Source organism: Poecilia reticulata, chromosome 11, assembly GCF_904066995.2.
Source record: "Poecilia reticulata chromosome 11, P_reticulata-male-v2, whole genome shotgun sequence".
Lineage (NCBI taxonomy): Eukaryota > Metazoa > Chordata > Actinopteri > Cyprinodontiformes > Poeciliidae > Poecilia > Poecilia reticulata.
Window position 1 is genome coordinate 29,818,890 of NC_088840.1, and position 24,653 is coordinate 29,843,542.

General features: G+C 47.7%; 4 protein-coding genes across 5 annotated transcripts; 3 read left to right on the plus strand and 1 right to left on the minus strand.

Annotated features, from left to right (window-relative positions):
- The first annotated feature begins 1,411 nt into the window (after window positions 1-1,411).
- On the plus strand, window positions 1,412-6,421 carry oscp1a (organic solute carrier partner 1a). The gene is made up of 11 exons (XM_008423004.2): window positions 1,412-1,751; window positions 1,848-1,877; window positions 2,618-2,772; window positions 3,559-3,726; window positions 3,808-3,888; window positions 3,965-4,068; window positions 5,152-5,280; window positions 5,350-5,404; window positions 5,481-5,626; window positions 5,700-5,757; window positions 6,159-6,421. Exons 1-11 carry the CDS (start codon window positions 1,640-1,642, stop codon window positions 6,279-6,281), a joined length of 1,161 nt encoding a protein of 386 aa, XP_008421226.2. The 5' UTR covers window positions 1,412-1,639; the 3' UTR covers window positions 6,282-6,421.
- Window positions 6,422-7,861: 1,440 nt separating this feature from the next.
- On the plus strand, window positions 7,862-11,391 carry lsm10 (LSM10, U7 small nuclear RNA associated). 2 transcript variants are annotated; one of them, XM_008423009.3, is made up of 2 exons: window positions 7,862-7,999; window positions 8,921-11,391. In XM_008423009.3, exon 2 carries the CDS (start codon window positions 9,007-9,009, stop codon window positions 9,400-9,402), a length of 396 nt encoding a protein of 131 aa, XP_008421231.1. In that variant the 5' UTR covers window positions 7,862-7,999; window positions 8,921-9,006; the 3' UTR covers window positions 9,403-11,391. The 2 variants fall into 2 exon arrangements, with proteins under 2 accessions (XP_008421231.1, XP_008421232.1); XM_008423010.3 differs by having other exon boundaries at window positions 7,875-7,999; window positions 8,946-11,391.
- Window positions 11,392-11,427: 36 nt separating this feature from the next.
- On the plus strand, window positions 11,428-23,853 carry eva1bb (eva-1 homolog Bb (C. elegans)). Its single transcript, XM_081612302.1, has 3 exons — window positions 11,428-12,147; window positions 15,278-15,374; window positions 21,822-23,853. Exons 2-3 carry the CDS (start codon window positions 15,308-15,310, stop codon window positions 22,226-22,228), a joined length of 474 nt encoding a protein of 157 aa, XP_081468428.1. The 5' UTR covers window positions 11,428-12,147; window positions 15,278-15,307; the 3' UTR covers window positions 22,229-23,853.
- On the minus strand, window positions 13,067-14,689 carry LOC145553594 (uncharacterized). The gene has a single exon (XM_081612245.1). The coding sequence runs from the start codon at window positions 14,687-14,689 to the stop codon at window positions 13,451-13,453; it is 1,239 nt and encodes a 412-aa protein (XP_081468371.1). The 3' UTR covers window positions 13,067-13,450.
- Window positions 23,854-24,653: the final 800 nt, after the last annotated feature.

Genomic DNA, 24,653 nt, shown 5'->3' on the forward strand with positions numbered 1-24,653 from the left:
TGGCTCCAGTTTGGCCCCAGTTTGGCCCCAGTTTGGTTCCAGTTTGGCCCCAGTTTGGCCCCAGTTTGGCCCCAGTTTGGCTCCAGTTTGGCCCCAGTTTGGCTCCAGTTTGGCTCCAGTTTGGCTCCAGTTTGGCTCCAGTTTGGCCCCAGTTTGGCCCCAGTTTGGCTCCAGTTTGGCCCCAGTTTGGCCCCAGTTTGGCCCCAGTTTGGCCCCAGTTTGGCTCCAGTTTGGCTCCAGTTTGGCTCCAGTTTGGCCCCAGTTTGGCCCCAGTTTGGCCCCAGTTTGGCCCCAGTTTGGCTCCAGTTTGGCCCCAGTTTGGTTCCAGTTTGGCCCCAGTTTGGCTCCAGTTTGGCTCCAGTTTGCCCCAGTTTGGCCCCAGTTTGGCCCCAGTTTGGCCCCAGTTTGGCCCCAGTTTGGCCCCAGTTTGGCTCCAGTTTGGCCCCAGTTTGGCTCCAGTTTGGCTCCAGTTTGGCTCCAGTTTGGCCCCAGTTTGGCTCCAGTTTGGCTCCAGTTTGGCTCCAGTTTGGCCCCAGTTTGGCTCCAGTTTGGCCCCAGTTTGGCTCCAGTTTGGCCCCAGTTTGGCCCAGTTTGGCTCCAGTTTGGCTCCAGTTTGGCCCCAGTTTGGCCCCAGTTTGGCTCCAGTTTGGCCCCAGTTTGGCTCCAGTTTGGCCCCAGTTTGGCCCCAGTTTGGCCCCAGTTTGGCTCCAGTTTGGCCCCAGTTTGGCTCCAGTTTGGCTCCAGTTTGGCTCCAGTTTGGCCCCAGTTTGGCTCCAGTTTGGCCCCAGTTTGGCTCCAGTTTGGCCCCAGTTTGGCCCAGTTTGGCTCCAGTTTGGCCCCAGTTTGGCTCCAGTTTGGCTCCAGTTTGGCCCCAGTTTGGCCCCAGTTTGGCCCCAGTTTGGCTCCAGTTTGGCCCCAGTTTGGCTCCAGTTTGGTTCCAGTTTGGTTCCAGTTTGGCCCCAGTTTGGCCCCAGTTTGGCCCCGGTTCGGCTCCGGTTTGGCCCCAGTTTGGCCCCAGTTTGGTTCCAGTTTGGTTCCAGTTTGGCTCCAGTTTGGCCCCAGTTTGGCCCCAGTTTGGCCCCAGTTTGGTTCCAGTTTGGTTCCAGTTTGGCCCCAGTTTGGCCCCAGTTTGGCTCCAGTTTGGCCCCAGTTTGGCTCCAGTTTGGCCCCAGTTTGGCCCCAGTTTGGTTCCAGTTTGGTTCCAGTTTGGCTCCAGTTTGGCCCCAGTTTGGCTCCAGTTTGGCTCCAGTTTGGCCCCAGTTTGGCTCCAGTTTGGCTCCAGTTTGGCTCCAGTTTGGCTCCAGTTTGGCTCCAGTTCGGCCCCAGTTTGGCTCCAGTTTGGCTCCAGTTTGGCTCCAGTTTGGCCCCAGTTTGGCTCCAGTTTGGCCCCAGTTTGGTTCCAGCTCCCTGCTCTGCCTGCTGCGTCACTCTGGCGTCTTTATCCCGTCCAATCGGCTTGAGCTGCTCCTCTGATCCTCTTGCTCACCAGCTGTCGCCTCTTAGAGGGAAGCTGCAGGATCGGGATCAGTTCAGACGCAGACATGGCGGCGACTCCCAGCAGGAACAGCCAGCAGCTCCCCGCTGGCTCTGACCTCTGACCTCTGACCTCCGCTCTGGGAAGTGGGTCGGGACCAGCAGGATGTCGGTGAGGACGCTGCCGCTGGTCTTCATTAACCTGGGAGGAGAAATGCTCTACATCCTGGACCAGCGCCTGCGAGCGCTCAACACGTCTGAGGACCAATCAGAGACAGGTGGGCGTACCTGGCAGGTGAGGTGGGCGGGGCCACAGCCTCTTCAGTAACTGCTCTGTCTTCCTCTGTTTCATCGGAACTGTTGGCGCTCCGCAGGAGTTTGGTCGGAACGAGACAGGAAACGAGGTACCAGAACTTCCTGTTTAGTTCCCGCCTCCTAGAGGAAGTCGGCAGTTCAGGCTAGAACAGAACTTCCTGTTTAGTTCCCGCCTCCTAGAGGAAGTCGGCAGTTCAGGCTAGAACAGAACTTCCTGTTTAGTTCCCGCCTCCTAGAGGAAGTCGGCAGTTCAGGCTAGAACAGAACTTCCTGTTTAGTTCCCGCCTCCTAGAGGAAGTCGGCTGTTCAGGCTAGAACAGAACTTCCTGTTTAGTTCCCGCCTCCTAGAGGAAGTCAGCTGTTGAGGCTAGAACAGAACTTCCTGTTTAGTTCCCGCCTCCTAGAGGAAGTCAGCTGTTGAGGCTAGAACAGAACTTCCTGTTTAGGTCCCGCCTCCTAGAGGAAGTCGGCAGTTCAGGCTAGAACAGAACTTCCTGTTTAGTTCCCGCCTCCTAGAGGAAGTCAGCTGTTGAGGCTAGAACAGAACTTCCTGTTTAGGTCCCGCCTCCTAGAGGAAGTCGGCTGTTCAGGCTAGAACAGAACTTCCTGTTTAGGTCCCGCCTCCTAGAGGAAGTCGGCTGTTGAGGCTAGAACAGAACTTCCTGTTTAGGTCCCGCCTCCTAGAGGAAGTCGGCTGTTGAGGCTAGAACAGAACTTCCTGTTTAGGTCCCGCCTCCTAGAGGAAGTCAGCTGTTGAGGCTAGAACAGAACTTCCTGTTTCGCTCCTGTAATGTTGCTGCTGGACTTCCTGTGTTTCCGTGTGGCTCAGTTCTGAACGACGTGGTCGGCACCATGTTCGGTAAATCCTTCATGGATGAACTCCTGAAGCCTCAGCAGCTGTATTCCCACCGGACCATGAAGACGGTTCTGACCCGGCTGGCCCACTCCTCCATCATGAGGCTGAACCCGGCCAGCATGGACAGGGTGGGACACAAACAGCAGCTGTCACAGTTCATCACACTCCAGCTGATGCGCTAACAGTTGAGCTAATTTCTTTAACTTTCAAATCGTTTAGCTAAATGAATTATTCTGGATAAATTCTAAAGAGCCAATTTAATCGGCTGTTTTTAAAACTTTCAGTTGAATAAAGTTTGACGTCAGTGTTGAAGTTTTGGTTATTAACCGTTAAGAGTTATTCAAATAGTTAATTGTTATATTCATGCTCTTATTTTGAAGTATGATTCCTCTCCTCACATTCTCCTTTTTTTTACTTCAAGAAACTTTGAGAAAACGGCAGTTAGTATTAATATGACTGTAAGAAAACATTAATAAACAACCGGGAGTGTTAACTAAACAAACACATTAAAAAAATCCACTTACCTGAAATGTTCTGAGAGCCTCACCTTGACACCTGGCGGGTGTCAACATGGCTCATTAGCATTACCTTCTGCTAAGCGCCATGTTGCTACAGCATTTAGCATTTAGCTTATGCTGAAGGCCATCTTGGTAAAGCTCTTTAATGTTTAAGGAGCGAGTCCAGTCCAGCCAGATGTTTAAAAAATGTCCCCTACCTGGCCACCAGGGGGCAGCACAGCTTCTACCAGACGAAGTGAAGTGAGGAGAAGTTTGTTTATTTCCTGGTCTGGTTTCATATTCTGGTTATCCGATCATATCTGTTATCAGCTCTATTTTTAATGAAGTCTGCAGGTTTCTCTGAGCCGCCGGGTCCGTGGTTCTGACCCAGAATCTGTTTTTCCTGCTGGCCTGCAGCTGTATGAGCTGATGATCATGGCCTTCAAGTACCAGGTTCTGCTCAGCCCGCGGCCCAGAGACCTGCTGCTCGTCTCCTACAACCACCTGGACGCCGCCAGGGCCTTCGTCAGAGACACGCCGGCCGTCCTCAACCAGGTGGACGAGACACACAGGAAAATCATCGAGGTGCGCAGCTGGTTCTGGTTCTGGTTCTGGTTCTGTCCGGCCCGGTGAACCCTGAGTGACTCCTGCTGTCTCCTCCTGCAGGTTTACTCCAGATTATCAGACGGAGATTTCCAGCTGCTCAGACAGACGCTGCTCACGTTCCTGCAGGACGTCCACACCCGGGTCAGTACCGGGTCAGAACCACCCGGGTCAGTACCGGGTCAGAACCACCCGGCTCCTGACCAACGTCTGTTTTCAGGTTTCTGTTTTCCTGAAGAACCAGATCCAGAACCCCAGCGGCCGGTTTGTCCTGATGACGTCCGGTCCGGTTCCGGCCGGAGTCGATGTACCGGGTCTGATCCGGTGAGGCCGGTGCCGGTTCTGTCTCCATAAGTTATGATTATTATTATTTCTTCAGGTTTTTCTTTTCCATTTCTTAACGAATCAAATGAATATCTGAAAACGTCTGTTTTATCCAACGGCCTTTCAGAACCGTTTGGGTCGACACGGCTCGGTTCTGAAGGTCTGCTGGGACTTTTAAAATGAAAACAACCTGAACCCGGTTCTGTCTGGACCCCCACGTCTGATCCGGTCCATCAGATCCATCATTTAAAGCTTGTTGGGTTTTACCCGACTCAAACAGGATCTTTATGCTTTTCAGTTTTTGAACTGGTTCTGTTTGGTTCTGCAGCAGGACCGGTTAGAACCCAGAACGTTCTGACTGTCTCTGACTCCCACTGCTGCAGGACTTCCTGTTTTCTGTCCAATCAGAGAGCAGAGAGACACGCCCACTCTCTCCCAGTAGAGCTCTCCTCTGATTGGTTCAGGAGAAACTGGACCTGCAGGTTCTGTTTGACCCGCCAGAATAATAATAATAATAATCTGAGTTATTTAGTCTAAGAGAAACTAAAACTTATTAAATATTAACTAATGACACATTTTAACTAAATATTAATTACATGGCTAATAAAAAACCTAGAAAGTTAAATATTTAGTTAATAAGCAAAATATTAGTTTGAAGAAAAGTCATTAGCTTTTATTTTGAAGTGTACTATCAAAATAAAAGCTGGGTATTCCGTTTCATCTCATCTCTGTTTTTTTCTTGAACATTTCAGCTTAAAACAAACGATTAACTTTTAACGGCTAAACGGATGTTTACCAACAAATCTACAGTTTACCAGCTTTTATTTTGATAGTACACTTTCACTTATTGGTAAGTGGATTTGTACATCAGCTAACCATTTAGCTTTGAGCTAGCTAATTATGCAGTTTGTGAGCTAAATATTTAGCTAGCTCAGAGCTAAATTGGATCTAAATGAGTTTGTTCAATAAAAATGAAATTCAAGGTAAATATTTTTGGTTGGAAATGAAATATTAAGTTTGAAACTGTGACATTTGAATGCCTGAGTAAAACATGATCCATCTGATGAGCTGCCGTCGTTCCAGGACCTTTGACCCCAGAGGGAGGGAAGTGGGTCGGAGTGAGTTCCCGCCTGGAGGAACTTACAGCGGTTCTGTTGGTGAAGGGTCGTTTGAGCTGAGCGGAGACAGAGTCCTCAGGCTGGGCCAGAACCTGTAAGAACCCTGAGCCGGTAACATACTGCGGCCGCACGCCGCTCCGCCTGACCCCGCTTCCTGTTCCAGGTACCAGGCCGAGCGTCCGGAGGAGACCCAGACGTCCAGAACACCTGGAGCCCAGGTAACAGGTCTGAGCTGGTCCAGACCAGGCGGTTCTGGTTCTGGTTGAACCCTGTGGTCCGTTCTTCGCCCTGCAGCTGGACAGAACCAACCCTCTGGCCAAGGAGGAGCTGAACCTGCTGGCCCGGCTCATGGGCTGCATGAAGGCCGGGTCGGTTCCCGCCGCGGCGCCGCGGTTCCGGATCAGCCTGTTCCCCTCGGACCCGGAGGAGGAAGAGGAGGGGTGAGTTCTTCCTCTTCAGTTCCCGGTAAATCCGGAGTCGTTCCCGCTGACTGGCGTTGTGTCTGTTGCCCAGCGGCGCTCCAGCAGAGCAGGCGGCCATCTTCCAGGTGATCAACATCCAGGCTGTGCAGGTGGGTCAACATGGCTGAGCTCTGATTGGCTGGTTCTGCTCCACCAGGCCCATTTGGACCAGAACATTTACTGGTTCTGATTGGATTTATCGCCCTCTGCTGGCTGCTCTGCGCTCAGCTTGTTGGACTTTTCCTTTAAATATCATTTTAATCCATTGCAGCATTTAAAAATGTTGAGTGGGCTGAACCAGAACCAGAACCAGAACCACAACAGATCTAAAGTATTTTTAATGTTTCTGTATAAAACGGAGCCTGAGGGACGTTTAGCTTCATCAAACCTGAAATCTGTGGATCCATTTACTCAAATAGAAACTAACTCTGTCTGAGTTCTGGGATGAATCCGGACCGGGTCAGAAGTCCTGGTGTTCTGATCCGACCGGCCCGGGTTCTGTTTGATCCAGGATGAAGAGGCGGCGTCGGCGCTGGCCCGGATCGCCGGACAGTTTACTGATGAGGAGGCGGAGCTGGAGAATCCCAGCGGCAGTAAAGGAGACGACCTGCTGGCCATGATGGATGACCTCTGACCTCTGGACACGTTATCTCCTTTAAAACCCGGAAAACCAATAAAATATGAGGTGAAAATGTAAGTTTGAGTGAATCAGAAACATTTTTATTACTTTAACTTCAACTGGATGTTTCCAATAAAATCTGAACTTATTAGTGATTTCTATTATTATTTCTATTTATTTATATTATTTGGAGAATTTATTTCTTTAATGTGTTTTTGTTGCTTTAAAATGCAAGTTAAACTAGAACCAGTCTAAAATAAGTGAGAATAAATGGAATATGAATACAGATGGTAACTAGCAAACAGAACCATCCAGGTCCAGTTGAGCTCATTTTATTTATAAAGCACATTTTCAGCAACAAGGCAATTCAAGGTGCTTTACATGAATTAGAAGGAAATAAAATAACAAACCAAAGGAAAGAGCAAAAGAAGAAAAAGTCTAAAATATTAGTTTAAGAATAAGTAATGTGTGATTTATTGTTTCTGTGGATTCCTGATGAGCCGCTGCAGCTCCGCTGGATTCAAGATAATTATAAGTTCTCCATAATTTTACATTTATAAGCTAGAAGCTGGAAAAACTAATAGGAGTTTCTCTGCATAATAATATAAAAAGTATAATATTGGTCAAAGAGAGAGTTCGCCACAATTTCTGAAAGTAATAAAATAAAACAAGGCTAGAGAGACAAACGGCAGAAATGACATGATAAAATATGCAGATGTAGCAAATTCCAGACATTACAAAGACGTGAGGCAGTGAAGGCGCTGAGATCAGGTGTTTGGTCTGATATTATCTAAGAGTCCTTGGCGTTCAGCCTTGTGGCACCACGGACTGTTGACCTAAACTCCAGGAAATCAGAGGTGCTGATGGTCGATATGCAGGGATCTGCAGGCTCCAAACACAAAAATCCTGTTGTCATGAATCCAAATAAATCCAGGACGTAACCCTGATGTTGCCCAGTCTTCTTGTTGGGAAAATGTGATTAATTACTTAGGGACCAGTTAACCAGATCCTCCAAACCAGCAGCACAAAAACAAGGCAGAGCAGAGCAAGCAGGGCGAAGATGGGAAGGAAGGGAGAAACAGCATCCGCCTCCACCAGAGTCAGAAACATCCAATCCAATGAATTACAGATTTATATCTAATTCTAGTCATGCAGTGGAATCCAGTTGATCACGTGATCAGGTAGCAGTTAATCTGGAAATGGGATTAAAAAACCGCCAGAGTTTAATAATCTGTAATCATCCTGGAATCAGACAGGAGGATTATAATGGTTATTATGGGATGTAGAAGACATGGGGACAGCTGGAGATTATTCCTGGAGGTGTTCGATACAGCAGCCTTTTAACCCCTTCATGCATAGTGGTGGTCACTACAGTGGACAGCTGTCTAAAAGCCATTTTCTTGTGCTTTTTGTGGATTTTTATGTTATAAATGTTATAAATAACCCCTAAAGAACAATACTACTCATGTATTTTTCAAATAACAACTTTGTATTTGGAGAAAATTACAACTGATCACCTGAAGGATCATAATTTATGCATGAAAGGGTTAAACTAAAATCAAGAGACTGCGGTTTGCCGTTCCACCACGGGGTGGCGGTGGTGCACCTCACAGGATCTTACGTCATCACGCTGTGCGTCGTTTGTTTGCGGCGGCAGAGGACCGATGAGAGGATTTAAACCTGACTGAAGAGAAGAAGGTCCAGTAGAACCAGAACAAGAACCACCAGTTCAGGTAGGAGTTCGAACTGGTTTCAGCTCTGTTCTGGATCGGAACCGATACAGGCGGAAAACCAGGATCACTAAAATTTCTGCTTGGTTCTGATCCAGATGTAAAAACTGCAGTCAGAACTGAATCCTGTCGGAACCGCTGAGGTCCTGGTTCTGAACCAGGAATCACTTTCTGAATAAGGTCCAGAAGAACTAGAACCTTCAGCGATCCGGTTCTGGGTTCTGAGGAGGAGCCCAGAGCTGCTGGTCAGAACCAGCCTCTCCGCTCCCGGCAGGTTCCGGTGTTACGTCGGTCCCCGTTTCCCCTTCAGATATGGTTCCCCTGCGTTATGAACGCGCAACAAGCACGCGCGTTTTCATCGCTTATCCAGAGAACTACGGACACCGTGAAGGCTCAAACAACGTGTTTCGGCTAAGTTGTCACTTTTTCACGTTTTTGCAACGTGAAAGTGACAACTTCGACGAAACACGTCTCTCTCTCTCTGACACGCACACACACACACACACACACACACACACACACACACACACACACACACACACACACATATATATATATATGTATGTATGTATTTAAGCGGGGCTTAGTGCTGCTAATCACTCTGTGTCTGCAGCTAGCACAGCCTGCTGTTAAAGCTAGTTAGCATTGCCATTGGTTGCAGTGGAGAAACAGTTTTCCTGTTAGCCGTATCTCCGCAGTTAGCACATTTAGCAGGTTACAGGAGGCTTATTGACAGCGCTATGCCCCGCCTCCTGGCTCTGATTGGTTGTTTTGGTGCATTTCTTCAGACAGCAACAGGTTCAGATGATCTGTATCATAAACTGTGAACATAATGACAGATTTAATTAACATGTAAAAACATTTTATTAAAGTTAAACACTGCAGCTGTAATGTCAAAGTAAAATCTTCACCTTATCTGTTCAGATCTTTCTGGTTTTCATCCTGAAAGGTCGGAAGATTTCCATCCAGACCCGGGTCATTCTCCTGACCTCTGACCTCTGTGTCCCTCCATGGACCCCGGTGACCCCGGCCCATGTGGCGATGCAGCGGGCTCCATCCGGGAGCAGACCATCGCGGAGAACAGCCTGGTGGTTCTGCTGCAGGGCCTGCAGGGTCATGTGACCACGGTGGAGCTGCGGGACGAGTCGACGGCGCGCGGACGCGTCCTGAGCGTGGACGCCTTCATGAACATCCGGCTGGAGGACGTCGTCTTCCGGGACCGGCGGGGCCGCGCCGTGCGCCTGCAGCAGCTCTTTGTCACCGGGCGCAACGTACGCTATGTGCACGTACCCGACCGCGTGGACATCCTGCAGACCGTCCAGAACCAGCTGGCCCGGATCCACAGGGTCCGGAACTTCGCCAGCCACGGCGGCGGGAGGAGAGAGTTCTGCAAGAACGCCAAGTGACTCGGTTCCACTATGGACCTGGTTCTGCCAGGTGATCCAGTTTGGACGTGGAGATCCCTGGTTCTCATTGGACGGAAACCAGAACTTCTGGAAGGATTCAGAACCGGGTTCTGATTAAAAACTGACTGGTTTTTACTGTTATTGATAATAAAAGTGTCCAAAAAATCCAGATTTTCATCAATCCAACTCCAGTCCGTTAGTCTAGTCAAAGTCCGGTTTAGTTGGTGAGGTGTGAACGCTAATCGACCTCTGACCTCTGGTCCTCCAAACCTCGGTCTGGGTTTGGTTGAACGCCAAGCGGACCGGAGATCGCTCCAAAAGCAGGAAGTGGACTACAGCGCAGGGCATTCTGGGTAAATACAACCAAAGCTAACATGCTAGCCTAGCGCTAGCAGCAGAAATGGCTCCTGGTCTTTAGCCTAAAGAGAAATCCTCCAACCGCTAAAATCCTCCATCTTGTTTCCATCTGGTGAAGAAGGAAGTTGCTCTCAGTGTCTTCAGAGGTTCTTGTGTCGTTTCCTTCAGTGGTTCTTGGTGCAGCGCCCCCACAGGCCAGGAGGGGAACAGGCTGGTTTGACTCAGAGCAGCTGGAGGTGGAGCAGATGTTCTGGGTCCAGAAGAACCGGGTCGACCGGACTGAAGGAGGAAAACAGTCACACTGTTTGATGCAGAAGGTTTAACTCCAGTTTCTCCGTCTTTTAAAGGGCCGGTATCGTGTAAAATCAACCATTTTTATCTTTCCATCATGTTTTCACGTTTTTCCATGGCATATTGGTTTGATTCTGTAATGTTTGAGAAATCCTTCAGTCTCCATGACAACCATTCGGCTGATAAACACCTGGGTGGACCTAGCCCCGCCTTCGAGGTGCAGCTCCTCCCCCCTCAGCTCCTTCAGACTAGCCAGCAGCAATTAGCATCAGCTGCTGAGCTCATTGTAAGAGCTGCTGCTCAGAGCGACACTCGTAAAAATGTTAAAGGGTTAAGAGAGGAGCCATGTTGGGACGACTTCCTGGAGGCGGAGCTTCAGACAGAGCAGAAGCTTTTAAAGAGACAGAGACCCAATTTCAAGGAGTTGAATTACAAAGACACATCTCTTCAGTCACATTTCATATGTGCAGCATTTTTATGAGAGCTGAATGCAACATAGTTACTGGATTATTCTATTAAAATTATGTTGTTAAAACGATACTGGCCCTTTAAATGTGAAACCATTAGTGATTTTTCCATTTGGATGATTCTGACCCGTTTGGGTTCGGTTCTGACTGCTGTTGAGTAATGAGTCAGGAAAACACGCCAGGCTGCAGGAGGAGGCCGTTTGGTCCGGACGCAGCTGGGAATGTGAGGAATCCGGCCGGAACGCCGCTCCGCTCCGCAGCGCTGCAGCATCAGCAGATGGTTCCTGAGCATGAAAACGGGCCGAAGTTCTGCAGAACCACAACACAAAATATCAGGTTTTATATGAATAATTACATGAATAAACTTTTATCTGATCTCTAATTTTTCTTGTCTTATGAATCTGTTTGTACGTTTTATAGCAAACAGTTTCATATTTGTGTGATCGGCAACAACTGAAATGTTTAAAAACATTTAAATAGAACATGCAGGACTTTCTACACAGAATGTTTCATCTCTTCTATATGTAACTAATGAGAACTCCCAAAAATTTATTTTTCTTATCTTTTTTACAAAAAATCATAAACTTTATTTTACCAACATTTAGGAATAATCAGTTACTGTCAAAGCATTTTTTAGTTTTGTAAATTAATTCCCATCCACAGCCTGTGGTGGTCCCAAAAAATCTGATAAATTAATATGTGTGTGTGCATATGGTAATTAAAATGTATTTACTCTGTGTTACATTTATGATTTGTGGTTCTCAGGGCGGAACCAGTATGTTCCAGTGGGGCCGTGGCCCCCGCTGCCCCCCCTGGCAGACGCCACTGTGCTGAACATTCATGTCTGTCTAAATAAAACAGGACAAAAAATCCAGCAGCCGCCCAGTTATTTCCTGTCCCACCCATCGACTCGAGAGCAGAGGCACTGGGATCAGACTGGGAACAGACTGGGATCAGACTGGGATCAGACTGGGAACAGACTGGGAACAGACTGGGATCAGACTGGGAACAGACTGGGATCAGACTGGGATCAGAGTGGGATCAGACTGGGAGCAGACTGGGAGCACACTGGGATCAGACTGGGAACAGACTGGGAACAGACTGGGATCAGACTGGGATCAGAGTGGGAACAGACTGGGAACAGACTGGGAACAGACTGGGAACAGACTGGGATCAGACTGGGAACAGACTGGGAACAGACTGGGATCAGACTGGGATCAGAGTGGGAACAGACTGGGATCAGACTGGGATCAGACTGGGAACAGACTGGGATCAGACTGGGAACAGACTGGGAACAGACTGGGATCAGACTGGGATCAGACTGGGAACAGACTGGGATCAGACTGGGATCAGACTGGGAACAGACTGGGATCAGACTGGGATCAGACTGGGAACAGACTGGGATCAGACTGGGAACAGACTGGGAACAGTTTGGGAACAGTTTGGGAACAGACTGGGATCAGACTGGTCTGGGTCGCCTCTCTCTCTCTTCAGCCTACAGTTTAAAGCTTTTATTTTGAAGGGTCTGCCCAGTTTGACAACCAGGAGAAACTTTTCTCTGCATCGCTGGACCCGGTTCTCCTCTCTAAGCGGACGGGTCAGAACCGGACTGGACCGCCACCAGAACCAGGTGAGTCAGAAGGAGAACCGGGTCAGTCCCAGAACCAGGCGATCCGGGTTGGTTCCACCCTGACTGGGCTCATGTGGTTCTGGAAACATCCTGAGCTTTAATCCGAACCTGAAGAACTTCAGATCGGTCCAGAACCTTAGAGGAACCGGCTCAGTCACCCAGAACACAACTGGACCTCCCGGTACTTTAGAAGTACCCAAAGGAACCAGCTGATTTAAACAGAACCTGACTGGACCAGAACCGGATCGGATGATAAAAAGGAACCGAACCTGTGGAGAGTTCAGATGAGGCGATGTGTTGCAGCTTTAACTGACCGGGTTCGGGTTCTGGTTCTGTCTACTTCTACTCTATAATTTGTTCTAAAACTGGATTCTAACTGGCCCGGTTCCGTCTGACCCGGTTCCGTCTGACCCGGCATCTAACCTCTGGACACTTTAAACATCTTCCCAGATATCAGCAGAAAAGTTTTCCATCCGGCCGTCTGACTGCTGTCCGGTCCGGTCCGGTCGGTCCGGTCCGGTGACAGAACCTGGTCTTGTGGTAATTTAAAGTCTAATTTCTGCTGTTCTGCTTGAATCGGGTCAGTTTGATAAGCTGGTTCACTGCTGGACTGGGCCAGGTTTACTTTAACTAGGATTATTTAAATTCATCATTAGAAGAACATTTCATTTTCTTACATTTGGTTGAATAGCGCTGGTTCAAACCGCTAACTATACACGCTAATTATGAACAGTAGCTCAGCTAGCTAAAACGCTAAAACTTCAGTCTAAATATAATTTGTTCAATAATGTTTTGTTCTCTAATGTCCGTCTTTTTTTGTTCCTGCATGTTTTGGGTTTGAAATGTTTTTGGAGAAAAAAGAGAAGAAAAGTATAACTGCTGCAGTAACAAACACTTCAAAATAAAAGCATGAATCAGCTTTAAGGATTCTTGACCAAAACTTCAACGCAGAAGTTTAACTTTATTCAACTGAAAGTTTACAAAAGCGCCAAGTAAATTAGAGCTTCAGGGTTTATCCAGAACATTTTATTTAGGGGAAGCTAAGTGCGCTAAACGTTTTAAAAGTTAGCAAAAGCACTGAAGCGCTAAGTTATTAGCATGTTAGCCGTTTTAACCCCCTCAGATCGTTTTAGCCGGGTCTCCAGATGGTATCAGGTGAATCCGCCCAGAACATCCAGACTCCGGGTGATGTCACTGATCCAGAAGTTTATCTGGTCCAGAACCTGGTTCTGATGGTTTTGGTTCCCAGCAGAACTTGCTTGAAGCTTTCAGCCGCTAATGGATTGAAGCAGCCGTCTGAGGCTCAACTCAGTGAGGATGTTGGGTCTGGGCCGTGCGGACTGGTTCCACCGGGCGGACTGGTTCCGCTGGGCGGGCTGGTTCCGCCGGGCGGGCTGGTTCCGTTGGGAGGGCTGGTTCTGCCATGCAGACTGGTTCCGCTGGGCGGGCTGGTTCCACTGAGCGGACTGGTTCCGCTGGGCTTACTGGTTCCGCTGGGCTTACTGGTTCCGCTGGGCTTACTGGTTCCGCTGGGCGGGCTGGTTCCGCTGGGCTTACTGGTTCCGCTGGGCGGGCTGGTTCCGCTGGTCAGGCTGGTTCCACTGAGTGGACTGGTTCCGCTGGGCGGGCTGGTTCCACTGAGCGGACTGGTTCCGCTGGGCTTACTGGTTCCGCTGGGCTTACTGGTTCCGCTGGGCTTACTGGTTCCGCTGGGCTTACTGGTTCCGCTGGGCGGGCTGGTTCCGCTGGGCTTACTGGTTCCGCTGGGCGGGCTGGTTCCACTGAGCGGACTGGTTCCGCTGGGCTTACTGGTTCCGCTGGGCGGGCTGGTTCCGCTGGTCAGGCTGGTTCCACTGAGCGGACTGGTTCCGCTGGGCTTACTGGTTCCGCTGGGCTTACTGGTTCCGCTGGGCTTACTGGTTCCGCTGGGCTTACTGGTTCCGCTGGGCGGGCTGGTTCCGCTGGGCTTACTGGTTCCGCTGGGCGGGCTGGTTCCGCTGGGCTTACTGGTTCCGCTGGGCGGGCTGGTTCCACTGAGCGGACTGGTTCCGCTGGGCTTACTGGTTCCGCTGGGCGGGCTGGTTCCGCTGGTCAGGCTGGTTCCGCTGGGCGGGCTGGTTCCGCTGGGCTTACTGGTTCCGCTGGGCTTACTGGTTCCGCTGGGTTTACTGGTTCCGCTGAGCGGGCTGGTTCCGCTGGGCTTACTGGTTCCACTGGGCTTACTGGTTCCGCTGGGTTTACTGGTTCCGCTGAGCGGGCTGGTTCCGCTGGGCTTACTGGTTCCGCTGGGCTTACTGGTTCCGCTGGGCGGACTGGTTCCACTGAGCGGGCTGGTTCCGCTGGGCTTACTGGTTCCACTGGGCTTACTGGTTCCACTGGGCTTACTGGTTCCGCTGGGCTTACTGGTTCCGCTGGGCTTACTGGTTCCGCTGGGCTTACTGGTTCCGCTGGGCTTACTGGTTCCGCTGGGCTTACTGGTTCCGCTGGGCGGACTGGTTCCGCTGGGCTTACTGGTTCCGCCGGGCGGACTGGTTCCCATCATGGCGGCTCCCACAGCCTTATCGTCAAAAACAAACAAACCAAAGTTTTAAAGCGCAGAGGGTCTGAGGGCGATAAGGATCAGGGTGGGAGGGGCAGTGGGGGTCGCGGGTCGTCTCCATGGAGACGGCAGCAGAAAAGAAAACATTCAGTTCCCACGCTCCCCACTGCTGGGACCAGAACCCAAACAGAACCAACGTGAGAAACAACGTCATCATGTTTCCAGGGACCGTCAGAACCTGAAGGCCCGGTTGGCCCAAACATCCCGACAAAGAGCTCAGCTTCGATCCGGTTCTGATCCAGAACTTCAGTTTCAGTGTGAACATGTTCCTGATATCAGAACCATCTCAGTGGATCTTCAGGTCCAGTTTCTCCAGAACCAATCAGAGGTGAGATGAGCTCTACTCTCATTGGTCAGAATAATGACCAGGTCGGGTCCAGCTTCCTGTAACCCGGTTGGACTAGGTTCTGGAAGGTTTGGAGGTCCAAACGGGGCTGGGTCTGCATGGTACCCATCAGAACCAGCAGCAGGTTCTATCAGAACCAGCAGCAGGTTCTGGACCTACAAGCACTGCTCTCTGCACTCCTCCAGGTTCTGGTTCTGGACCGGCTGGGAACCCGGATGGATCCGGTGAAGGCGGACATGGAGCTGCTGAGCCACAGCATGGCCGCCTTCGCTCACATCAAAGGTCAGACAGGAACCCAATATTCAGTTAGCATGCGCTAAAAGCTAAACGTTTACACAACGTTTAGTCTGACTTTACTGTTAGCATTTAGTTTAGCTCCATTTAGCATTTAGTTTAGCTCCATTTAGCATTTAGCTTAGCTCCATTTAGCATTTAGTTTAGCTCCATTTAGCATTTAGTTTAGCTCCATTTAGCATTTAGTTTAGCTCCATTTAGCATTTAGCTTAGCTTCAGTTAGCATTTAGTTTAGCTCCATTTAGCATTTAGTTTAGCTCCATTTAGCATTTAGTTTAGCTCCATTTAGCATTTAGTTTAGCTCCATTTAGCATTTAGTTTAGCTTCATTTAGCATTTAGTTTAGCTCCATTTAGCATTTAGTTTAGCTCCATTTAGCATTTAGCTTAGCTCCAGTTAGCATTTAGTTTAGCTCCATTTAGCTCCATTTAGCATTTAGTTTAGCTCCATTTAGCATTTAGTTTAGCTTCATTTAGCATTTAGTTTAGCTCCATTTAACATTTAGTTTAGCTCCATTTAGCATTTAGCTTAGCTCCATTTAGCATTTAGTTTAGCTCCATTTAGCATGCTAACAGGTTTAGGTTTTGTTGAGAAACGGGACATTTTCTGTTTGCTGCTCGTTGCTCTCTCGTCTCTCCAGGTTCGTTAAAGCCAGAAGTAAAAGTGGAACCAAAAGACAAAAGTCTCTGTTCAACTTCACAACCAACCAGAATTTATTCACAGTCAAATGCATAAAGTCACACCGACAGCTAAACGTGGTCGTCAGATTCCAAGAAGGAAACATTAATTACCTGAGAAATATACAAATATACGAAGACGCGCCTTCAGAGAGCACCGAGTTAAGATGGCTCCTCCACCCTGCGATCTGATTGGCTGTTTTAGCTCCATTGCTTCTATACGCAGCCGTGTTTCTACTGTCTGGTGGGACGTTTGGAGACGTTTGGAGACGTTTATAGACGTTTGGAGACGTTTGGAGGCGTTTAGAGACGTTTGGAGACGTTTAGAGACGTTTGGAGGCGTTTGGAGACGTTTAGAGACGTTTAGAGACGTTTGGAGACGTTTAGAGACGTTTAGAGGCGTTTGGAGACGTTTAGAGACGTTTGGAGGCGTTTGGAGACGTTTAGAGACGTTTGGAGACGTTTGGAGACGTTTGGAGACGTTTAGAGACGTTTGGAGACGTTTGGAGACGTTTAGAGACGTTTGGAGACGTTTGGAGACGTTTAGAGACGTTTAGAGGCGTTTAGAGACGTTTAGAGACGTTTGGAGACGTTTGGAGACATTTAGAGGCGTTTGGAGACGTTTGGAGACATTTAGAGACGTTTGGAGACGTTTGGAGACGTTTAGAGACGTTTAGAGGCGTTTAGAGACGTTTAGAGACGTTTGGAGACGTTTGGAGACGTTTAGAGACGTTTAGAGACGTTTAGAGACGTTTAGAGACGTTTAGAGGCATTTAGAGACGTTTAGAGACGTTTGGAGACGTTTAGAGACGTGGAGACGTTTGGAGACGTTTAGAGACGTTTAGAGGCATTTAGAGACGTTTAGAGACGTTTGGAGACGTTTAGAGACGTTTAGAGGCATTTAGAGACGTTTAGAGACGTTTAGAGACGTTTAGAGGCATTTAGAGACGTTTGGAGACGTTTGGAGACGTTTAGAGACGTTTAGAGGCATTTAGAGACGTTTAGAGACGTTTGGAGACGTTTGGAGACGTTTAGAGACGTTTGGAGACGTTTGGAGACGTTTAGAGACGTTTAGAGGCATTTAGAGATGTTTAGAGACGTTTAGAGACGTTTAGAGGCATTTAGAGACGTTTAGAGACGTTTAGAGGCATTTAGAGACGTTTAGAGACGTTTGGAGACGTTTGGAGACGTTTAGAGACGTTTTGGAGACGTTTGGAGACGTTTAGAGGCGTTTAGAGACGTTTAGAGACGTTTAGAGGCGTTTAGAGACGTTTGGAGACGTTTGGAGACGTTTAGAGACGTTTAGAGACGTTTGGAGACGTTTGGAGACGTTTAGAGACGTTTGGAGACGTTTAGAGACGTTTAGAGGCATTTAGAGACGTTTGGAGACGTTTGGAGACGTTCGGAGACGTTTGGAGACGTTTAGAGGCATTTAGAGGCATTTAGAGATGTTTAGAGACGTTTGGAGACGTTTCGAGACGTTTAGAGGCATTTGGAGACGTTTAGAGACGTTTGGAGACGTTTGGAGACGTTTAGAGGCATTTAGAGACGTTTGGAGACGTTTAGAGACGTTTAGAGGCATTTAGAGACGTTTAGAGACGTTTGGAGACGTTTGGAGACGTTTAGAGACGTTTAGAGGCATTTAGAGACGTTTAGAGACGTTTAGAGACGTTTGGAGACGTTTAGAGACGTTTAGAGGCATTTAGAGACGTTTAGAGACGTTTAGAGGCATTTAGAGACGTTTGGAGACGTTTCGAGACGTTTAGAGGCGTTTAGAGACGTTTAGAGACGTTTGGAGACGTTTGGAGACGTTTAGAGGCCTTTAGAGACGTTTAGAGGCATTTAGAGACGTTTAGAGACGTTTAGAGGCATTTAGAGACGTTTGGAGACGTTTAGAGGCATTTAGAGACGTTTAGAGACGTTTGGAGACGTTTAGAGACGTTTAGAGGCATTTAGAGACGTTTGGAGACGTTTGGAGACGTTTGGAGACGTTTAGAGACGTTTAGAGGCATTTAGAGACGTTTAGAGACGTTTGGAGACGTTTGGAGACGTTTGGAGACGTTTAGAGGCATTTAGAGACGTTTGGAGACGTTTAGAGACGTTTAGAGACGTTTGGAGACGTTTAGAGGCATTTAGAGACGTTTAGAGACGTTTAGAGACGTTTGGAGACGTTTAGAGACGTTTAGAGGCATTTAGAGACGTTTAGAGACGTTTAGAGGCATTTAGAGACGTTTGGAGACGTTTGGAGACGTTTGGAGACGTTTCGAGACGTTTAGAGGCGTTTAGAGACGTTTAGAGACGTTTGGAGACGTTTGGAGACGTTTAGAGGCCTTTAGAGACGTTTAGAGGCATTTAGAGACGTTTAGAGACGTTTAGAGGCATTTAGAGACGTTTAGAGACGTTTGGAGACGTTTAGAGACGTTTAGAGGCATTTAGAGACGTTTAGAGACGTTTGGAGACGTTTAGAGACGTCTCCAAACGTCTCTAAACGTTTGGAGACGTTTAGAGACGTCTCCAAACGTCTCTAAATGCCTCTAAATTTAGAGGCATTTAGAGGCATTTAGAGACGTTTAGAGACGTTTAGAGACGTTTGGAGACGTTTGGAGACGTTTAGAGGCATTTAGAGACGTTTGGAGACGTTTGGAGACGTTTGGAGACGTTTAGAGGCATTTAGAGACGTTTGGAGACGTTTAGAGACGTTTAGAGGCATTTAGAGACGTTTAGAGACGTTTGGAGACGTTTGGAGACGTTTGGAGACGTTTAGAGGCATTTAGAGACGTTTGGAGACGTTTAGAGACGTTTAGAGGCATTTAGAGACGTTTAGAGACGTTTGGAGACGTTTAGAGGCATTTAGAGACGTTTGGAGATGTTTAGAGGCACTTAGAGACGTTTGGAGACGTTTAGAGACGTTTAGAGGCATTTAGAGACGTTTAGAGACGTTTGGAGACGTTTAGAGGCATTTAGAGACGTTTAGAGGCATTTAGAGACGTTTAGAGACGTTTAGAGACGTTTAGAGACATTTGGAGACGTTTGGAGACGTTTAGAGACGTTTAGAGGCATTTAGAGACGTTTAGAGACGTTTGGAGACGTTTAGAGACGTTTAGAGGCATTTAGAGACGTTTAGAGACGTTTGGAGACGTTTGGAGACGTTTAGAGGCATTTAGAGACGTTTGGAGACGTTTAGAGACGTTTAGAGACGTTTAGAGGCATTTAGAGACGTTTAGAGACGTTTGGAGACGTTTAGAGACGTTTAGAGACGTTTAGAGACGTTTGGAGACGTTTAGAGACGTTTGGAGACGTTTGGAGACGTTTGGAGACGTTTAGAGACGTTTAGAGGCATTTAGAGACGTTTAGAGGCGTTTAGAGACGTTTAGAGACGTTTAGAGACGTTTAGAGACGTTTGGAGACGTTTAGAGACGTTTGGAGACGTTTAGAGACGTTTGGAGACGTTTGGAGACGTTTAGAGACGTTTAGAGGCATTTAGAGACGTTTAGAGGCGTTTAGAGACGTTTAGAGACGTTTAGAGACGTTTAGAGACGTTTAGAGACGTTTGGAGACGTTTAGAGACGTTTGGAGACGTTTGGAGACGTTTAGAGACGTTTAGAGGCATTTAGAGACGTTTAGAGGCGTTTAGAGACGTTTAGAGACGTTTAGAGACGTTTAGAGACGTTTGGAGACGTTTAGAGACGTTTAGAGACGTTTAGAGGCATTTAGAGACGTTTAGAGACGTTTAGAGACGTTTGGAGACGTTTAGAGACGTTTGGAGACGTTTAGAGACGTTTAGAGACGTTTGGAGACGTTTGGAGACGTTTGGAGACGTTTAGAGGCATTTAGAGACGTTTGGAGACGTTTGGAGCGTCTCTGCCTGCCGACAGGCAGCACCAGGTCATCGTTGCCGTCTGTAGCCAGAGACATGCTGCAGGCCGAGGGTCAGATCATCTCTGTCTGATTTTCCTTTCCCAGAGAAACAACAATAAATGTTAATTTCATACGGAAACATTTGAACCAAAGTTCATCAGCTGTCCGTGTTTCTCATTTCAAACTGGTTCCTGAACCCACAGAGCTCTGCTGACCTCTGACCTCTGACCCAGGGCATCAATCGGCAGATTTGATTATAACAATTTGTATGTTTCATATAATATCTTCAAACTGATAAAACAGACATGATCAGTTTCTGTACCAACACATCAGTTCTGATCAGTTCTAATGAACTGAAACATTTTCAGATAAATTTATGACTTAGACTCTTAAGAATGTGATCCACTGTAAAAACTACTGATTAGACTCATTTTAATCAAATGTTTTACTGATTTAGTTACGTTTTAATTAAATCATGAGTGAAAATCGAACTGATGCCGACTCAAAACAATCAGAATCCATCTGATATTCCAACATCTATTAAAACGAGCATTAAACTGATATTTCCAACAGTTTGTAAGATAAATATTTAGTTTCAATATTTAAACTAAATATTAATTTAGCAACATAATTATTTAGTCAGTCAGTTAGCATGCTACGTAAGATAAATATTTAACTTGGGGCCAGATATTCAGCTTATTAAAATAATTATCTTGAAGCTGTGACATTATTACATTGATAACATAAAAACATGGATTTGAAAATGTCATATTTTCCTCCTAAATGTCCCAGCCAGTCAGTCAGTCAGTCAGTCAGCCAGCCAGCCAGTCAGTCAGTCAGCCAGCCAGCCAGCCAGCCAGCCAGCCAGCCAGCCAGCCAGCCAGCCAGTCAGTCAGCCAGCCAGCCAGCCAGCCAGTCAGTCAGTCAGCCAGTCAGTCAGTCAGTCAGCCAGCCAGTCAGCCAGCCAGTCAGCCAGCCAGCCAGCCAGCCAGTCAGCCAGCCAGCCAGTCAGTCAGTCAGTCAGTCAGCCAGCCAGCCAGCCAGCCAGTCAGTCAGCCAGTCAGCCAGCCAGCCAGCCAGTCAGCCAGCCAGCCAGCCAGCCAGTCAGTCAGTCAGTCAGCCAGTCAGTCAGCCAGCCAGCCAGCCAGCCAGCCAGCCAGCCAGTCAGTCAGCCAGCCAGTCAGTCAGTCAGCCAGCCAGTCAGCCAGCCAGCCAGTCAGTCAGTCAGCCAGTCAGTCAGCCAGTCAGTCAGCCAGCCAGCCAGCCAGTCAGCCAGCCAGCCAGTCAGTCAGCCAGCCAGCCAGCCAGCCAGTCAGTCAGTCAGCCAGCCAGCCAGTCAGCCAGCCAGCCAGCCAGTCAGTCAGCCAGCCAGTCAGTCAGTCAGCCAGTCAGTCAGTCAGTCAGCCAGCCAGCCAGTCAGTCAGTCAGTCAGTCAGTCAGTCAGCCAGTCAGTCAGTCAGCCAGTCAGTCAGCCAGCCAGTCAGTCAGTCAGTCAGTCAGTCAGTCAGTCAGCCAGTCAGTCAGTCAGCCAGTCAGTCAGTCAGCCAGCCAGTCAGTCAGTCAGTCAGTCAGTCAGTCAGTCAGTCAGTCAGTCAGTCAGTCAGTCAGTCAGTCAGGCTGTTTCTGGCTGTAGCTTTGCAGCCTCTCTGCTCCAGAATGGAGTTAAAGTTTCTGAATGAACCTTTAAAGTTTTTACAGTTTTAACTTTATTCAGCTTCTAGATGTCAAACATCTCCAGTCTAGAAACGTTTGCAGGTTCTGAAAAGATTGGATCGTTTTCTCTGGAGCAGAAATTATGACGTCAGCATGTCTGACCAATCAGAGCAGAGTGAGCAGTTCTTAAAGGGACGGTATCTGAGAGCAGAACATGGTTCTGATCCGAATCTTTTCCTGTGTTTCAGCCAATCCAGAGAGTTTTGCTCTTTACTTCATGATGGGCGTCTCGTTCGGACTCTTCATGGCGCTCTGCCTCCTGGTGGCCGCCATCGCCTGCCGGACCCGGCGCCGCCGCAGGCCTCCTCCGTCCCCCGACAGGCGGCAGCTCCAAGAGTCCAGCGACGAGGAAGAGAGCATGTTTGAGGAAGACGGGGCGGAGTCCGAAAAGGTGGCGCTGGGGCCCTGGAGGGACCGCAGCAGCCAGTCCAACGGGACCCTGAGGAGCCTCGACGTCTTCACATCCGCAGAGGAGCTGGAGAAGGCCCGGCGCCTGGAGGAGCGGGAGCGGATCGTCCGCGAGATCTGGAGGAACGGACAGCCGGACGTCATGGTGACCGGGACAGGAACCATCGGCCGGGTCCATTACCGCTAACGCTAACCGGGACTAAAACGAGTGGACGGGTCCTTTACCGCTAACGCTAGCCAGAATGATTGGGCGGGTCCATTACCACTGTTCTGTTCTGGAGATGAAGTTCTCCAGAACCTCCAGGGTCTAGATCACTGGTTCTCAACCTGTTTCAGCCCAGCGTCCCCCCAGCCTTTATCCAGCCCCCCCAGCCTCTATCCAGCCCCCCCAGCCTTTATCCAGCCCCCCCAGCCTTTATCCAGCCCCCCCAGCCTTTATCCAGCCCCCCACCCCCCCCACCAAAGAATCTGCAGGCTTCTTTACACTGACTATTATTTTATCATTAATATTAACTATCACTATTGTAGATGTTTTGATTTTTATGCTTGTTTCTGTATTTATCATCAAAAATAATTTCCCAGAGAACAAAAAGTCATGAGAATAGAAATTATTTTCACAGCGTCTATGAAAAATGTAATAAACATTCAAGTTAAAATCTGTAGGCCTATCAGCCAATCAGAGTGGAGAATATATTCTTATTCTTTTCCATTTTCTAGTGTTAAATCTTCCACTAAATGACCAGATTAAAGATGTTCAACATGCCAGTTTAAACTCTGATCTATTAGCAACCGACTGAGCTGCAGCATTAAAACATGGATAGAACTGTAACTACATTAATCAAAGCTCTTCTTCTCTTCAGGGTTTCTGGTGGTGCAGCTCTGTGCTGCCTTCAGGAGAATGGGACATCAGAGCATCATCCATAAAACTTCATGTGGCATTTATTGTTCAAACCAGAGCTTTCAGTGGAAAAACTAAAGTTCCTTTTAATGCCATATGAGACAGAAACATGGATTATATCTTTATATTGACCTGACTATTGATTATAGATTAATAGTTTTACTGGGCAGAAATTACAAAGAACAAATCTGGTTCTTAATCAAATCCTAATGAGTCAAAGTGTCATGGAGTCATCAGCCTCATGACATTAACACTGACATGAACAATAATATTGAAGAAATAAATATATCAAATCTAATTAAAACATAAATAAGTGATCAGTTCTTTACTGTTAATGTCTGTAAGATATATTTATTCTCAGTACTAGATGTGGTCTCAACAAACCCATGGCACTAAAACAATATTATTTTACCTTTTATCTGAAATAGTGTCTGTTTATTCTTGCCATACAGTCTCTGTATTAATTATTGCTCTAAAGGTCTTGCCATACCAGTTTATTCCTCTGTATTTACTTTAGTTTCTTAGTTTATTCTTGCATTTTGTTCTTCATTCATTTCCATTTAGTTTCATTTGATTAGTTTTATCCTCTCTTGGTTTATTGCTATGTCCACTTTAGTTTCTTTCCTGTTGCTACATTTATTTTATCGTTTATTGACCATCAATAATCTTCACTCACCACCTGCTGCGCCGCCTAATCGTCATGTTTCACATCATGTGTTGATTTTTCACTGTTCAGCATCAGATTCTCTGTTTTTATGCCATAATTCACATCTAGTTCGTCGCTCCGTTTTATGTCCCGCTTCTCCTGTTTCAGAGTTTTGCGCAATGTGAGCGTCATGTTTTTAACCCCTAAGGTGCAGGGCGGTGGGGAAGCGTATCGATGGGGAAAAGGCAGACTGACATAAACCTTTTAAAACAACGGAAACAATTTCTGCATCCTGATTATTGAAATGTTAAAGTGCTGTGTTGTTCTATCAAACCCGTTTCATACCGGACAACTTACAGCTCCGTGTTAACGCTATAAAATGAACGCTCTCTATCGTGGTATCACCATGGAGGGATTTCTTTATGTCTTTATTTAAATAGGTTCATTTTTCAGAGGGACACAAAGTGAGGGTGTCGTGATTTTAGCTACCAGTAGCAGGAGAACGGAGCTGCGCCAAGAAGCTAACAGAAGCTAACAGAAGCTAATAGAAGCTAAAAACACTGAATAGAAGAAGAGCTGCCATCGATACAGTTGCAGCCAAGCATGTTTTAATGTTACACAATACAGTTTTACCAAGTTGCTCAAAGTCTAAACTGGTATTGTTGTTCATTTAAGGTGTAAAGTTTACCTTCGACCAAACGCCCCCCAAAGGAATCCCAGCGCCCCCTTTTGTAAAAATGTCCGCCAGCGCCCCCTGCTGTCCTCTGAACGCCCCCTGGGGGGCGGTACCGCCCACGTTGAGAACCGCTGGTCCAGAATGATTTTCTTCTGCTGCTGCAGTGAGACTGAAGCTGCTTCCTGGGAATCATTGGCACTGAGCAACTTTCTGACTGCAGTTTGTTTACCGCATCACTTCCTGTGTTCCAGTTCTGACCCGGGCCTCCTGGGTCAGATGTTTCTCAGGAGCCTCTGGGGTCTCAGAGCAAAGATCCAGGAAATGGAGGATCATTTATTCAGTAATATTTTCACCGTTTCTCATTTATAAATCTGTAAGTTTCAACTAAATAT

Coding starts and splice junctions, on each gene's coding strand:
- oscp1a (XM_008423004.2), top strand. CDS start 1,640: ATGTCGGTGAGGACGCTGCCGCTGGTCTTCATTAACCTGGGAGGAGAA. Junction 1,752..1,847: donor TGAGGACCAATCAGAGACAG/GTGGGCGTACCT, acceptor GGCGCTCCGCAG/GAGTTTGGTCGGAACGAGAC. Junction 5,281..5,349: donor CTCAGGCTGGGCCAGAACCT/GTAAGAACCCTG, acceptor TTCCTGTTCCAG/GTACCAGGCCGAGCGTCCGG.
- lsm10 (XM_008423009.3), top strand. CDS start 9,007: ATGGACCCCGGTGACCCCGGCCCATGTGGCGATGCAGCGGGCTCCATC.
- LOC145553594 (XM_081612245.1), bottom strand. CDS start 14,689: ATGATGGGAACCAGTCCGCCCGGCGGAACCAGTAAGCCCAGCGGAACC.
- eva1bb (XM_081612302.1), top strand. CDS start 15,308: ATGGATCCGGTGAAGGCGGACATGGAGCTGCTGAGCCACAGCATGGCC. Junction 15,375..21,821: donor CGCCTTCGCTCACATCAAAG/GTCAGACAGGAA, acceptor CCTGTGTTTCAG/CCAATCCAGAGAGTTTTGCT.